Source organism: Elephas maximus, chromosome 6 (genome assembly GCF_024166365.1).
Source record: "Elephas maximus indicus isolate mEleMax1 chromosome 6, mEleMax1 primary haplotype, whole genome shotgun sequence".
Classification (NCBI taxonomy): domain Eukaryota; kingdom Metazoa; phylum Chordata; class Mammalia; order Proboscidea; family Elephantidae; genus Elephas; species Elephas maximus.
Genome location: NC_064824.1, coordinates 66,147,887 through 66,163,863, shown reverse-complemented (window position 1 = coordinate 66,163,863; position 15,977 = coordinate 66,147,887). Strand labels below are relative to the sequence as shown.

The following is a 15,977-nucleotide window of genomic DNA, read 5'->3' as shown; positions in this document are numbered from 1 at the left end:
CTTATGGCAGAGCCAGAGAATTCATACAGTGTTGTCACACAGCTCATTTAATTTGTGAGGGAAGCATTATTTCCTCTTCTTACTACAGAAGAAACTGAAGGTCAAAGAGGTGAAGTAGTTCACTCAATGCCATTGCTCACAAGTGGCTGAACTGCAAATTTAACTCAGATGACCAGTGTCCAGGTGTGAGGCTCCTGTGCTTATGGCAGCCCGGTTAATTGACTTTAAAGACTTTGCTCAGGGAAAGTCCAGAGATGAGCATAATCTCTGCTTCAGAGGAGACACCAACTTAGCTACAGGGAGATGCTTCTTTCTCTTCCAGATTCTTTTGTTTTCTGTCCATGTTGTAGGTGTCCTTCTACTTATCGTTACATTGGCATCATTTTTCACATCTGATGAAGTACGGAAGTTTTCCTCCTGGATTCCATGTCCATCTGCCAAGGATTATTGTTGTTAGCCAGTGGCGTCACTAAGCCTGGTGTCATCCAGTGCGGTAACTCATGTTGTCAGCTACCCATGGACCTCCTCCTGTACCAGACCATATAGAATCCTCAGTAATGTTTTTTTGTACTAATGTTACTCATAAATTGTGATGCCCGTGTATCACTGATGATCAGTGGAATGGCAATGGTAGTCACATAAACAACTAGCAAAATTAAAATTATACCTCTAAATTACAATATCATATGCACAGCCTAAATATATTTACATGGATTCATGAATTAAAGTGAAAATCCATTAAGAGAACAATAGAATTCAGAGTAAGGACTTTGAAAAACTACATCAAAATTATGTTCATTTTAATGTTACACTTTACCATTACATGAGATACATTAATGGATTAGGTTTTCATTATCAATAACAGCCAAATAATGTAGAAGTTATAGACAAATGCATATGAAAATACATTTATAAATGAAATAATACCATAAAAATAAACAGGAACAAATACACAAGCATTTCAACATTTAGCAAACACCTCGACTAAATCACAACTCTCCTTTCCTGGCCTTCAAAGCTGTGAACTTGTGAATGAGATCGTTGAAATCAGTGCCTTTTGCCAACTCACTTTTTAATGTGTCACTGGTTTTTTAAACCATAATTCAAACTTAAACCCTGAAAATTTGATTGAAGTTAAGATATATATTTGTAAGACAGTGCTGTTTTTAAAGAAACTTAAAAAAAGACAAATTAAAAAAAAAATGAATTTAGATTTGTTATATTAATAAACATGTACCAAGAAACAGCATTTCCCCCATTTAATGTTTTTTAAACTGTCAATTTATTTATTTATCAGAGTTATATAATCAATAATTATTACACATGTAAGTTTATTACCAATTTTACTCATAGAATAATATGTGATAAATATAGTTGTAAATCACTTATTTGTAATATTTCTTAGGTTATATTAGGTTTGGTGTTAGTATTAACAACAAAATTGTTCTGTGAAATCTTTCTACATTGAATTATATTAGTAACTGAGAGGAAGCCTTTTTTGATTTTTCTCTTTTTCCTTCACTACTTAATTCTCAAAAATTATTGATATAAGTTCACCAATACTAATTACCGCAATATTGTAGTCAAAACACCAGAAAATTTGACAAAATCCGCAAGTATAAAAACACTAACAGCAAGGAAAACAATAGCACGTGCTTGTAGCAGGTGCAGACGAAACCACGTGATTTGAAGCATCACTATAATTGGATAATAATAACAGATCTGATTGGAGCACACAGCAAGGTTCAAAAAGTAAGTTAACATAGAGCTTTAGCCTTGCAGGTATGTTGATACATATATCCAGGGCTTCCGAAAAATGTTTTTGTTTTATAACTAACTACAGGGATATTTTTATAAAAAATAATAAATGCTGGAACACTGCACAGATATCTTATAGACAGCCATTTTGGTGTCACTCCCTCTGACAGTGTCATCTCATGCAGTCTACAACCCCTGCACCCCTCTAGCGAGGCTACTGGTTGGGTGCTGTCGAGTTGACTCAGACTCATAGTGACCCTGTGTGACAGAGTAGAACTGTCCCATAAGATTTTCTTGGCTGTAATCTCCATGGAGCTGCTGGGTGGGTTCAAACCGCCAACCTTTCAGTTAGCAACTAAGTACTTAACCATCGTACCAGCAGGGATTACACCCTGAATAATGGTTTGCTCAATCTTGTGGCCATTTGTCCTTTGCTGAATGTCTTTAGCTTTCTAAATAGCAATCTGTATTATATATGTGTGGTGTGTGTGTGTATAACATATTCTTTGTTCATTAAATCATCTGTGGGAGATAATGGTGACCTGAACTTGGTCAGTAGTAGTGAAGTTTTAGTAAAAATTCTTAAGGAGGTATAACCAATAGGTCTTGGTAGTTGGCTGTAGAACTGAGAGGGGAGTAGGCACGCGGATAATGTCCAAGTTAATGCTTATGCTACTGGGTGGTTGGCAGCACCACCATCTGCTTTGATAGGGAGCAGAAAAAGAGAACTAATTTGAGAGGAAAAGTGATGCGCTCCATTTTGGATATACTGAGTTTTAGGTTTCTGTTTGGACATTGTGTGGAGAGATCATATAGACAGTTGGATAATGGACCTGTATCTCTGGGGCAGTAAGTACCTCAGTTCAGGTTATGAACTTGGAATTAATCTCCTAGACCTAAGGAGAGAAGGAGAAGAGAAGATCACAGATGATGAAACATTAATGTGAAAAGGACAGGCAGACAGAGATAGAAAGCATTTAAAGCAGGTATTTTGGGTAGAAAAAGAGCAGCTAGGGAATGGAGGAAGACCAGAAGGTGGCAGCAAGGAAGCCGAGGGAGAAGCATTTCGTAAGAGCCAGACTAATAAACTCATTCATTCATTCATTCATTCAACAGATAATCTCTGAGCATCACCGAGGCACTATGCTAGGTACTCAGGGAAGGACAGTTTGAACAGTGTAAGACAAGGGTCTTTGCTCTTTTGGAGCTATCTGTCTAGCGGGCAAGAGAAATATTAAAGTAATAAGCATATAATTACATTTGTACAAAGTGTAATGTACAAAGTACAGAACTGGGACCTAAAAGAGAAACTAGGAAAGGGGTCTAACCCCATGTGGGAGGCCAGGAAAGGCCTCCCAAAAGAGGTACAACTAAGCCCCAGAGCACAATTGGCGTCAGTCAGATGGAAGGGGAGTAGATGAGACAGGGAATGTTCCAAATGGGGAGGATCTGACTCCTCCAAGATGCTGGAGATGCCAGGAGCTCAGTGTGTTTGAGGAAGTGAGGGAAGGCTGGGGCAACAACACGGTGGTTGGGGAGGGGAGGAGATGAGGCTGGAGAGAGAGGCAGAAGCTGGGTCTTGGTGCATCTTGTTGAGGGTTTTGAATTTTAAGAATCCAAGAATGAATGGATAAATGAAATGTTACATGTATTTATTTGAAAATGGATAATAGACATGGTTGAACAACATGATGAGCATAACTAACATCTTCAAACAGTACGCATGAAGAAGGTTGAAATGGCAGATGATGTGTTACATATATATCACAATAAACAAAATTAAAAAAAAAAAAGAGTTTTTAAGCAAGGGAGTGACATAGGATTTGCACATAACAAGATTACTCTGGTTCCTGTGTAGAATGTCAGAGTGTATGTGAAGAGACCCGTCAGGAGCCTCCTTCGGACGTCAGGGGAGGGGTGATAGTGCCTTAGATAAGGGTTGCACATGGGAGAAGATAATGGGTATCATTTATTGAGTTCTGGCGTTACTTCAGATCTGCTACTCAGACACATGCTTTTAGGTACATATCCTTTACCCTGTCTAAGTTCAGTTTCCTTGTCTGTAACATAATAGGGGATAATAGTAGTCCATAAGCATCCTGGTGGTACAGTGGTTAAAGTGCTCAGCTGCGAACTGAAAGATTGGCAGCTCGAACCCACTAGCCACTCGTAGGGTATGGGATGTGACAGCTGCTTCCGTAAAGATTAAATTACAGCTTTGGAAACTCTATGGGGCAGTTCTCTACTCTGTCCTATAGGGTTATTATGAGTTGGAATTGACTCAATGGCAGTGGGTTTTTATGGTCTTTAATAGTAGTCCCTACTTCAAGAGTTGTTTTGGGCATCGAGTGAGTAAAATAGTTAAAGTACCAAGCATGTATCAGCAGATAGTAAATGCTGTTAATTATTATTCTCACCATTATTCTGTTGAGGAAACAGATTACAGAAGGCCAAACAAGTAGTGAGTGTGAACTCACATCTGTCCCTCCAAAGCTAATGTTGATTCTACACCAGGCTGCCTCCTGGTGTGGAGGAGAAATTCCCAGATTGCTCAGCAGGAGCTGAAGACCATTTCTCCACTTAAGATAGGAAGCAAAATGAACTAAAAACAATGTGTTGACTGATTCCTGGCTGTCATGGATTGAATTGTGTTCCCCAAAATATCTGTCAACTTGGCTAGGTCATGGTTCCCTTTTATGATTATATGATTGTCTATCATTTTGTCTTCTGATGTGAGTTCCCTATATGTTGTAAATCCTATCACTAGATGTAATAAGATGGACTACCGGCAATTATACTGATGAAGTCTACAAGATTAGTTAGTGTCTTAAGCCAATCTCTTTTGAGATATAAAAGAGAGAAACCAGCAGAGAGATGTGGGAACCTCATACCACCAAGAAAGCAGCGACAGGAGCAGACACGTCCTTTGGACATAAGGTTTCTACACTGAGATTCTCCCAGACCAAGGGAAGACTGATGACAAAGACCTTCCTCCAGAGCTGACAGAGACAGAAGCCCTTCCACTGGAGCTGGCTCCCTGGATTCAGACTTCTAGCCTACCGGACTGTGAGAGGATAAACTTCTCTTTGTCAAAGCCATCCACATGTGGTATTTCTGTTATAGCAGCACTAAACGACTAAGACACTGGCCAAGCCTGTTTAAAAGATCCCCGCTCTGCTTATGATATGGGGAAATAGCTCAGGAGTTAAGTCTGTGGGAGTCCCTTTGGAAGCCCTGGACGCCAGCAGCTTCACTTTGGCCCAGTAAGGTAGAAGAGGGATACCAGTAACCAGTTGTGATCACGTGCGTCAGAGTAGAACTGCACTCCGTACGATTTTGAAGATGTTACCTTTCAGGAGCAGATCACCAGGCCTTTCTTCTGAGGCACCTCTGGGTGGGTTTGAACTTCCAGTCTTTTGGTTAGTCATTGAGTGCTCAACATTTGTGCCACTGGATGCTCCTTAGAATAGGACTAGCTAGTCTCCAAGACATCCCCTGCTGGCTAGGAGGGAGAGACTGACTCAGAGTCCCTGGGAAACAGCGTACCTGCTGTTCTTACAAAAGACCCTGGGTGGCATTACCCAGACTGAGTCCTTAACCTCAGAGCTTGAGAAAAAGTTTGACTTTGGACCTCACTCCAGAGAATCCCTGGAGTGCCAATTACTGTTACTATTTCTGATTTCCTTTGACAATGAATGTCACTTGGACTTCTAAGCCTTTTAATAAGACCTGGTTCTTATGGTGCATGTGCGCATGCATTTCTTTGCTGGTGGGCTAAGAAACATTGACATGAAGCTAACGAATGCAAATAGTCCTGAGCTAGCATTTTGGCTTGGGAACCCTCCCAGAGCGGGAACTCCATCAGATTGTCCTGACAGGGCGCAATTAAGAGGCACAGATACATGCTGCATCCTGTAAGCTGTATACTTCAGCTACATGGGCTTCTGCATCTCTACCAAGAGAAAGGATCACGTGTTCATTTGTGTACTTTTCATCATCGCCCTGTTGACCAGCTGCCTCTTTTGAGTGTTCGCAGTGTGACTTGCCAGTGAGTTGACAGAGCAAAAAGGTAATTTTTTGCATTTTCTTTTAATGCAAAAGGGGCTCTTTTAAACAGGCTTGGCCAAGAATCAGTCAAGACATCATTTTTAGTTCATTTTGCTTCCTATTCTACTCTTGGCCCTGAACTGAAAGTTCTTTCCCAAAGGTGAAGTGGAAAAATGGCCTTCAGCTCCTGCTGGGCTAGTTGGGCATTTCTCCTCCACACCAGGAGGCAGCCTGGTGCCGAATGAGGAGATAACGCATGCCAGAATTTATGGCAGCTCTTCACACACTTTGAATGGCCATAGCAAAAAAGTACGTTTGTTGATACTAAACAGCAGTTATTAAAGCTAAAAAAAAAGTTCCAAATTTATATGCATTATTTACATGACTTTTATATGACTCTTCTTAGTAGGTACCTAAAAAAAGATGTTGAAGTCTCATCATTTCAGACAACTTACATGTTCCTACTTCCCTGAGAAATAGGTCTGTGTATTTTAATATCAGTAGAAGTTATATTTTGTATCAGAGTTCACTAAGTAGTAGTTATGGATTGAGTCTGGCCCACATATTAGTGCCAACATTTTAAAATTAACTGTCAGCAATTAAAAATTAGGAATTTCATATAAAATTTAAAATTTTCAGCTTCTCTGAAAAATCCAGATTCTTAGTAACATTGGACCCAACTTCCTGCCTGGCCACAACTAGTAGGTGCTAAGTAGTGATTGCCCCCTGTGATGGAGAATAAGCTTTTTAATGGCACAGTCCCCACATTTCCCTGTTTTTTAATAACTTTCCAGCTTTACTCATTTAAAGCTCCTGAAACGGTGCTTACATATTGCTGGTGAGAGTGTAAACCAGTACAAAAAAACAATACAACTTAAATGATGGGCAGTTTGACATTGTTTTTCAAAATTGCAATTGCATGTATCCTTTGACCAAGCAATTCTAGAAGTTTATTCTTATAAATTTATACTCATGTATTTGCAAAGCTACATAAGAATAAGAGCCCTGGTGGCATAGTGGTTAAGAGCTCCTTGGAAACTGTGTGTGGCAGTTCTGCTCTGTCCTATAGGGTTGCTATGAGTCGTAATCAACTCGACAACAATGGGTTTCAGTGGGTTTTACGTAAGAATAAAGTTATTCATTGAGGCACTGTTGTTTATGACAGCAAAATATTAGAGACAGTCAGCCCACAGATTAAAAAACAACAGAAAAAAAACCAGTTGCCTTCAAGTCAATTCTGACTCACAGTGACCCCTCGTGTGTCCGCCTAGAACTGTGTTCCAGAGTGTTTCCACCAGCTGATTTTTTGGATGTAGATCTCCAGGCCTGCCTTCCGAGATGTCTCTGAGTAGACTGGAACCTCCAACTTTTCGGTTAGCAGCTGAGCACATTTACTGTTTGTAACACCACTACTCAGGGACTCCATCCATAGATAGAGAACTGGCTTAAACACACACAATCTATCCTACAATGGAGTACTCTGTAAAAAAAAACAAAAAAAACTCTGTAGCTGTTAAAAAAAAAGGGGGGGGGAGGAATGAGAAAGCTGTTTATGAATTGATAAAGAATGATTATAAGATATATTATTGAGTTTAAAAAAAAGAGGAAAGGTTTACAACAATGGGTATTGTGTGCAACCATTTGTCTTAACAGGCTGAGGGAAATATGTATATGTATTTGATAGTTTATGCATAAAACATCTCTGGAAGAACATACAAAAATCCTGTAACATTGGTTGCCTCTGTGAGATGAGTCAGGTAGCTAAGTGACGGAAGTAGGGGGGCTGATAGTCATGGAAGACCCTTTTGTACCTTTTGATATTGTAAACCATGCCACCTATTTAAAAAATAATTTCCTGATCAGCATCTTTAGATGTCTGCGTTTACAGTGCAGTGTACGCACAGCAGTAAGGAATTAGGCTTTGCAAAATTTCAGAATTAAAAGAGTTTTTACTAAGAGTTATCAAAGGGACCCCTGAGTCTTGAAACTGTTAACTCTCATTTTTAATGTTTCCTCTGTAAAACTGCACAGACTTCATTTCAGGCCTTAAATCATACCTATTTTCAGCTTCCCTGAAATCAAGAGTATCCTGTGCCATATCAATTAAAGTAAATGTACTTTCAATTAAAGGTGTTAAGTATGAGTCTGAAGAGATTAATTCTTTATAAAAGGGTGACCTTCAGTAGTTAGATCCAATTAGGCATTTTTCCAACTATATTTCATCTTGATGGGACAAGTCTACTGCTCACAGTCAATCACTGTGATCTTTTCAAAGGCAAGTGTTTTAAGCTCAGACTCATAAAAGAATGAGTTGACTAGGCAATCTCCATAACTTGAGTCACAGTTGATATTATAGAGATTATGGGAGTTGGGTATTACTTTTGTAGTATTAATATCTAAAGCATCAGGGCGTGCATGATGATATTCTAAGTATGGTACATATACCTCTCCTCTCATGGCCTTAGTAGAACAAATTAGTTTAGACACAACTGACCAAAAGGAAGAGGGGAAAGGAGCAATGACACAAATCAAATTCCTTTTTATTTTTTTCTTCCATCGTTTCGTTATTAAATATGCTGTAAATTCTTGCTGCCCTAAAAAAAAAAAAAAGACCTTTTTTTTTTTGTTGTTTTTATTAGATTGCTTTAGTTGTTCTAATTCCACCTTTTCTGATATATAGCACTCAAAGCCAAGGCAATTAAAAAGCAATGAATGCTGGATGAACTTTTTATGGTCACATGGAAAGTCTTGGGGAATATAGTTCTCTCTCAAAAGTGAAAGAAATCGAGCATTTATATTTAATATTAGGTACTTCCATTACAGTATTGTTGGTTCTCTGGCACTCATTACATTTGTAAACTAGGAGAAGCTATTGAACATACTCACCTAAAAAATGGAAAACAAGTTATTCCTACTTTGCATATATCAAAGACTGTTGGAATTAAATGAGATAATATATAGTATGTATATAGATAGCCCCTGATTTATGTCATATTTGAGTTATGACGAACCACACTTATGACCATCTGTTTTTTTATCTAGTCATTAGTAATATATAAAAAAAATATATATATACTACATGTAATTTACTGATGGTATCATTCTCAGATTTTTAGTCACAGATGTTCAAAGATCAGATTTATAAAGGTACTGATAATAAAAGGCAATAATAATGAAAACCAGAAAAAAAAATATTCCACTTATCTCAGAATCGACTTATGACAGAGTCATCGAAACGGAACCCTGTCATAAGTTGGGGCTACCTGTATAATCAGTGTTTCTCAGGGTGTGGTCTGGTGGCCTCTCGGGATCTTTGAGATTCTTCAATGAAGTCAAAACTATTTTCATAATGATATTAATAAATTATCTGCCTTTCATTTTCACTCTCTCACAAGTGTACAGTGGAATTCAGCTGGGTACATGATACGTGATATTGCAGCAGATTGAATGCAGAAGCAAATTTAAGAATCCAGTAGGAAATTTAAAAATCTACCTGTCTTCTCTTATGCTAGGCTTTGCAGAGATTTACAAAAATAAAAATAAAACAATGCGTTTTTTTCAATGATTTTTTTTGTTTGTTTTAGAAGATAAAGTTATTTTACGTAAAAATATTTTAACATGCAGTAGGTTAATTTCATTTTTAAATAAATTAATAAATATTTTAAAATTTCTGTTTTAATTTCTAGTACAGTAAATATTGATAGATAGAGCCTATATAAATAAAAGCTCTTTAGGAATCTTCAACATTTCTAAGAATGTTACAAGTTCCTAAGACCAAAAAGTTTGAGAACCGCTGATACATGTGAAAGAACCAAGTCAGTTGTGGTTGTACTGGCAATTTATTAAGAGGTTTAGGCTATTTAAACAATGCAGCATGCAAACAGCCCTCCCGCTGCAGACATTGATTGTTAACAGCATGCTGCAGCTCCTAGGCAGGGCTGCTTTATCCGGGGTCCGAGATGATCTCTGAACTCTCTAGAATTGTCTGAAATTTCACGTGGAGGTCATGTGTCCAGTTCTTTCGGGTGAGGATCCACACTTCACAGCTTTCAGGTTCTCAGAAGGCTCTAAAAGAAGCGCAGCCATAGGAATTCTGAATGTCCCCTAGCCCTGTCCCATCCCCAGGAGTAATGATAAGGTCAAGATGGAGAAGCCTGAGCCAAGGTGCTGCTGGAAACTTTTTGGAAAAGAGCAAAGTGGCTCAAGGCTCTCTTGTCTGTGGCCTGGGCTTGAGTGTTCATTGTGTTCTTGGCCTTTTACTTGTGGAAAGGTGTTAGACTTGGGCCAGCTTTTCTAGGCTCTCGGGAGAAAGGCTGCCCTTGAGTTGGCACCATTGTTAGTGCGTCCTTCCAAGCCTTCTTTCACCTTAATGTGGGAGGATGTGGTAGAACGCGAAGAACAAAGATCAGTGCAGAGAACAAAAAGGGCCCAGAGAACAGAGTCGCCATGGTTTGGGCACTGTTTGTGCAGACCAAATGATACTATACGGAGATTTAGAATACTAATGCTGGAGGGCTCAGCAGGATTAGATCAGACTCCCTCCTTCTACTGGAAGATTCTTAGGAATTGGGTATTCAGCCATCTCTGTCTCTGTCTTGGAGACCCTTGGCAGCTAAGCTAATAGTTAAGTAGATCTAAATTGCTTGTGAAAATTACTATTTAATGTTTCCTACTGCAGTTTCTTAAGGTGTTTTTATTAACTTTCATTCTAGCGTCTACTTAGGGTTACTCATAATATTTAGTGTTCTTGTGAGAATTTAAAAAATTCTAATTATAGCTCACTGCCCTTACTATTGTATCTTTAAGTTAATAAACCCAAAAACCAAATCCACTGCTGTCGAGTCAATTCCTACTCGTAGCGACCCTATAGGACAGAGTGGAACTGCCCCATAGAGTTTCCAAGGAGCACCTGGTGGATTTGAACTGCTGACCTTTTGGTTAGCAGCTGTAGCACTTAACCACTACGCTACCAGGGTTTCCTTTAAGTTAATACGACTGGAAAAAATCGTATCTTAGATATTTAGTTGTTTCATATCTCTCCAGTGTTGCTTAACTTTTGATTGAATATGTATATATGTGTATGTACATATATATGTATATATTCCAGTTTTATGTAAGCATTTGATATTTACTTAAATAAAATTTTGTGTACTCTGTGGTTAATTTCACAACATTCAGACGTCCCCCTATATTTAGATTTTTTTTTAATTACACAATGCATACCTTATTATATGTACATTTTGTTCATGATTTCGTGTATAGTTGCCATCATAAACTTTTTCTCTATTTCACTTTTAAAAATGATTCAATAAAATACTGCTTTCCTAGGAAAATATGAAAAATGCATGAAATATTATTTAGACTAAAGACTTCTGAAATTTTTAACTATGAAATTATATTTGTTACCAATTTAGTACAGCTTGTATAAAAAGAACATTTTATTGTTGGAACTTTGTAAGATTAACACATTTGTATAAGGTAAGTTCAGTCAGTCAAACAAATTTCTTCCATCATTATTGTCATAACTGCCTCTTCCAGTTAAGAAAATAATTGGAGGTAACTCAAAACTGTAAAATGTTGTCTACGTATTAGTAGCATCTTGAAAGTTGGAATACATTCAGTTTGATTAAACTCCGCTTCATTAGATTTTAATGTGCTGTTTGTAATGTATTTCAGAAACTCCAGAAAGGAACTGAATGACATACGATTTGAGTTTACTCCAGGAAGAGGTAAGGGTTAGTTGAAATTATTATTTTATTGCCACAAAGAGCATTTCAGAAGTTAATTACAAGCATTTGTTTATAATATGGTGTTCAAAAATGGAAGGAAGGAAGGAAAGAGGGAGGGAGGCAGGGAGGAAAGGAAGGATTTCAGTAATTGTAGGAATTATAAAGTGAACCACTACTGACTGCATGAATCCCAGTGACACATGCTATACAGTGTGTGTGTGTATGTATAAAGAATACATTAAACTGAACCATGAAAATAAATACAGCATAGTGATGCAGAGCCTAAAGGAAGTTATGATGAGCCTAATGAGCAGCATACAGCAGTAATGATGAGGGCTGAGCAGCAAACAGCTGTATCATAGAGAAAGGTAAAGTACTTTGTCTCTCTCTTCCCAGTTCAGATTATAAGAAGCCTGTACTGAGGAGTGTTTGTAGCCTCTATTTGCTGCAGGCACCACTGGTAAACTTGGTAGGAACAATGCCAATCTTGCAGTTCAATACAATTTTAGTATTTTGAATAGTTATCAAACTGCTGAAACACTAACCTGGTTGCTCTTTAAGCTCCTGCATGCCATGGAACCATGTGTTACTTCTTGGTATCCCCAGCACCTGGCAGAGAGCCTGGCGCACAGGAGAAGCCCGAGTAATCTTGGTTAACTAATGGTTAACATATACAAACAGTCTCTGGAGACCACAAGGCCAGTTGTAGAAAAAAAAAAAAATTATTATTTCCATTATTTAGTTTACGACTAACAGCATAAAAAATAAAAATCAGATTTTAATGCTAAGGCTCAAACTTTTTTCCGTGACCCGTGGCTTCACGTTTTTATGTACATTGAATACGTGTATAAAATACATCATTTTCATATATTTGAATTTATTAATATATATAAGCTAATAACATTCTGCATTTGTTTATTTTACGTACTGGAGCCCCACATAAACTTTAATTTGATTTAAAAAATTGTATTTGCTAAAATTTTGAATGTTTGTGGAAATCTTTGTGGAAACAGACCACCACATCCTTCTCCCGTGGAGTGGCTGGTAAGTTCAAAATGCCTACCTTTCAGTTAGCAGCCAAGAGCTTTAACCACTGCACCACCAGGGCTCCTTGGAAACCAGAGAGTTCTGCCTATGTACGTTCACATTCAGTTTTTTTTTTTTCCAGTTGACAAGGTTTATTTATTTATTTTTTGAAATGTAATTTTTTTTTATTGTGCTGTAAGTGAAAGTTTACAAATCAAGTCAGTCTCTTATACAAAAATTTATATACACCTTGCTGTATACTCCTAATTGCTCTCCCCCTAATGAGACAGCACACTCCTTCCCTCCATTCTCTCTTTTTGTGTCCATTCGGTCAGCTTCTGACCCCCTCTGCCCTCTCAGCTCCCCTCCAGACAGGAGATGCCAACATAGTCTCACGTGTCTACTTGATCCAAGAAGCTCATTCTTCACTAGTATCATTTTCTATCCCACTGTCCAGTCCAATCACTGTCTGAAGAGTTAGCTTTGGGAATGGTTCCTGTCTTGGGCTAACAAAAGGTCTGGGGACCATGACCACTGGGGTCCTTCTAGTCTCAGTCACACTATTAGGTCTGGTCCTTTTACGAGAATTTGAGGTCTGCATCCCACTGCTCTCCTGCTCCATCAGGGGTTCTCTGTTGTGTTTCCTGTCAGGACAGTCATCGATTGTAGCGAGGCACCATCTACTTCTTCTGGTCTCAGGCTAACGTAGTCTCTGGTTTATGTGGCCCTCTCTGTCTCTTGGGCTCATAAGTACCTTGTGTCTTTGGTCTTCTTCATTCTCCTTTGCTCCAGGTGGGTTGAGACTGATTGATGCATCTTCGATGGCTGCTTGCTAGCGTTTAAGACCCCAGATGCCACTCTCCAAAGTGGGATGCAAGATGTTTTCTTAATAGATTTTATTATACCATTTGACTTAGAGTCCCCAGAAACCATGGTCCCCAAACCCCTGCCCCTGCTATGCTGGCCTTCGAAGCATTCAGTTTATTCAGGAAATTGCTTTGCTTTTGGTTTAGTCTAATTGTGCTGACCTCTCCTGTATTGTGTGTTGTGTTTCCCTTCACCTAAAACAGTTCATATCTACTATCTAATTAGTGAATACCCCTCTCCCTGCCTCCCTCCCCCTCTTGTAACCATCAAAGAATATTTTAATCTCTGTTTAAGCCGTTTCTCAAGTTCATATAATAGTGGTCTTATATAATATTTGTCCTTTTGCATCTGACTAATTTCACTCAGCATAATGCCTTCTAGATTCCTCCATGTTATGAAGTGTTTCACAGATTCCTCACTGTTCTTTATCGATGTGTAGTATTCCATTGTGTGAATATTCCATAATTTATTTATCCATTCATCTGTTGATGGGCACCTGGGTTGCGTCCATCTTTTTGCTATTGTAAACAGTGCTGCAGTGAACATGGGTGTGCATATGTCTGTTCATGCCAAGGCTCGTATTTCTCTAGGATATATTCCAAGGAGTGGGATTGCTGGATTGTATGGTAGCTCTATTTCTAGCTTTTTAAGGAAGAGCCAAATTGATTTCCAAAGTGGTTGTACCATTTTACGTTCTTGCCAACAGCGTATAATTGTTCCAGTCTCCCCACAACCTCTCCAACATTTATTATTTTGTTGTTTTTTTTTTTGGATTAGTACCAGCCTTGTTGGAATAAGATGGAATCTCATTGTAGTTTTGATTTGCATTTCTCTAATGGCTAATAATTGTGAGTATTTCTTCATGTATCTGTTAGCTACCTGAATGTCTTCTTTAGTGAGGTGCCTGTTCATATCTTTCACCCATTTTTTAATTGGGTTATTTGTCTTTTCATAGTTAAGTTTTTGCAGTATCATGTAGATTTTAGAGATCAGGAGCTGATCAGAAATGTCATAGGTAAAAACTTTTTCCCAACTTGTGGGTAATCTTTTTACTCTTTTGGTGAAGTTTTTGGATGACCATAGGTGTTTGATTTTTAGGAGCTCCCAGTTATCTAGTTTCTCTTCTGCATTGTTAGTAATGTTTTGTAACTGTTTATGCCATGTATTAGGGCTCCTAATGTTGTCCCTATTTTTTCTTCCATGATCTTTATTGTTTCAGATTTTATATTTAGGTCTTTGATCCATTTTGAGCTCGTTTTTGTGCATGGAGTGAGATATGGGTCTTGTTTCATTTTTATACAGATGGATATCCAGTTATGCCAGCACCATTTGTTAAAAAGGCTGTCTTTTCCCCCATTTAACTGACTTTGAGCCTTTGTCAAATATTAGCTGCTCATATGTGGATTCACATTCAGGTTTTAAAAGACACTGCCAGCCAAACTATTTTTGTTCCTGGGCCAAATGTGGCCATAGACTCAGGGTCCTTATTCTCTGGGTTCTGTAAGGACAAAGATTTAATGGCTCCCAGTGTATTTAAGGGACCCTAAAATTAGTGATGCAGTCAGAATCAACTCCATGGCACTGGGTTTTCAGTGGGGATTGTGCAGTGGTTAAGAGTCTGCTAACCGAAAGGTTGGCTGTTTGAATCCACCAGCTGCTCACTGGAAACCTTATGGGACAGTTCTGCTCGTCCTGTAGGGTCGCTATGAGTTGAAATCAACTCAATGGCAACAGGTTTGGTTTTGGTGTTGGTTTTAGTGTACTTGTGTTAAAATAACATCTGGAATATCTTTCACTGAAAAGATGCAAATAGGACCCTAAAAAATTTGCTAATTGATCTTTCATTCTGAAGATATCCTTCTTTGACAACTTAAGAGTTGGTCTCTGAAATTTGAAAAGGCCAGTCAGTGTTATCAAAGACCTGCGTTTTGTCATAATATAAAAATATTGACTAAGCAATGCTGTGATAAAAATCTAGCAATTATATAACAAATGTTTCAAGTGCGGCAAGTTGAAAGAACATATTCTTATTTTAAGGTTGTTTCTTTTCATCGAATTGCTTAAAATTGACTATGGCAATAAAAATCAATTGTAATTTAACGAAGTATCAAAGAAATGAATTTCTGAGGTGAGGGTTTTTGTGGCTAAGATGGCCCTATCAGCATTCCTGAGCCATTGTGCTTGCTTTGGCAGCCTCATTTGCCATCCTTAGATTAACAGTCTCTGCTTTTGTTACCAAGACAGAAACTACAGCATCGGCTTTCTGGTGATAGCTGGCATTCACTGGGCAGCTGTGCACTGGCTGGGTAGTTAGTCGCAGATGCACCGTGTGTGTCACAGTACCTCTGTGATTACTGATGCTGTCTGCATTTCAGATATTGTCTGCGGTAGCCTTTACATGTACACCACATGTGCTTACGTTTGTACTGTATCTGCACATGAATACGCATATGTGGTATAAAATATATAAGCATATAAAATATTCTCTGCCCTCATTTAATAATAAGCCCTTTGGGTTTATCATATTGCTGTATGCTCTCAAAATTGGGC

The 15,977-nt window shown here is 38.3% G+C and overlaps 1 protein-coding gene across 3 annotated transcripts in view; it reads left to right on the top strand.

Moving 5' to 3' along the window:
- The window catches only part of STK39 (serine/threonine kinase 39), a 346,663-nt gene that overhangs the window by 274,253 nt on the left and 56,433 nt on the right, over positions 1-15,977 (top strand). For all 3 annotated transcript variants that reach the window (XM_049887367.1, XM_049887366.1, XM_049887368.1), the window contains one exon: positions 11,482-11,534. In XM_049887367.1, the coding sequence (XP_049743324.1) occupies positions 11,482-11,534 (53 nt within the window). The remainder of the gene's footprint in view (positions 1-11,481; positions 11,535-15,977) is intronic.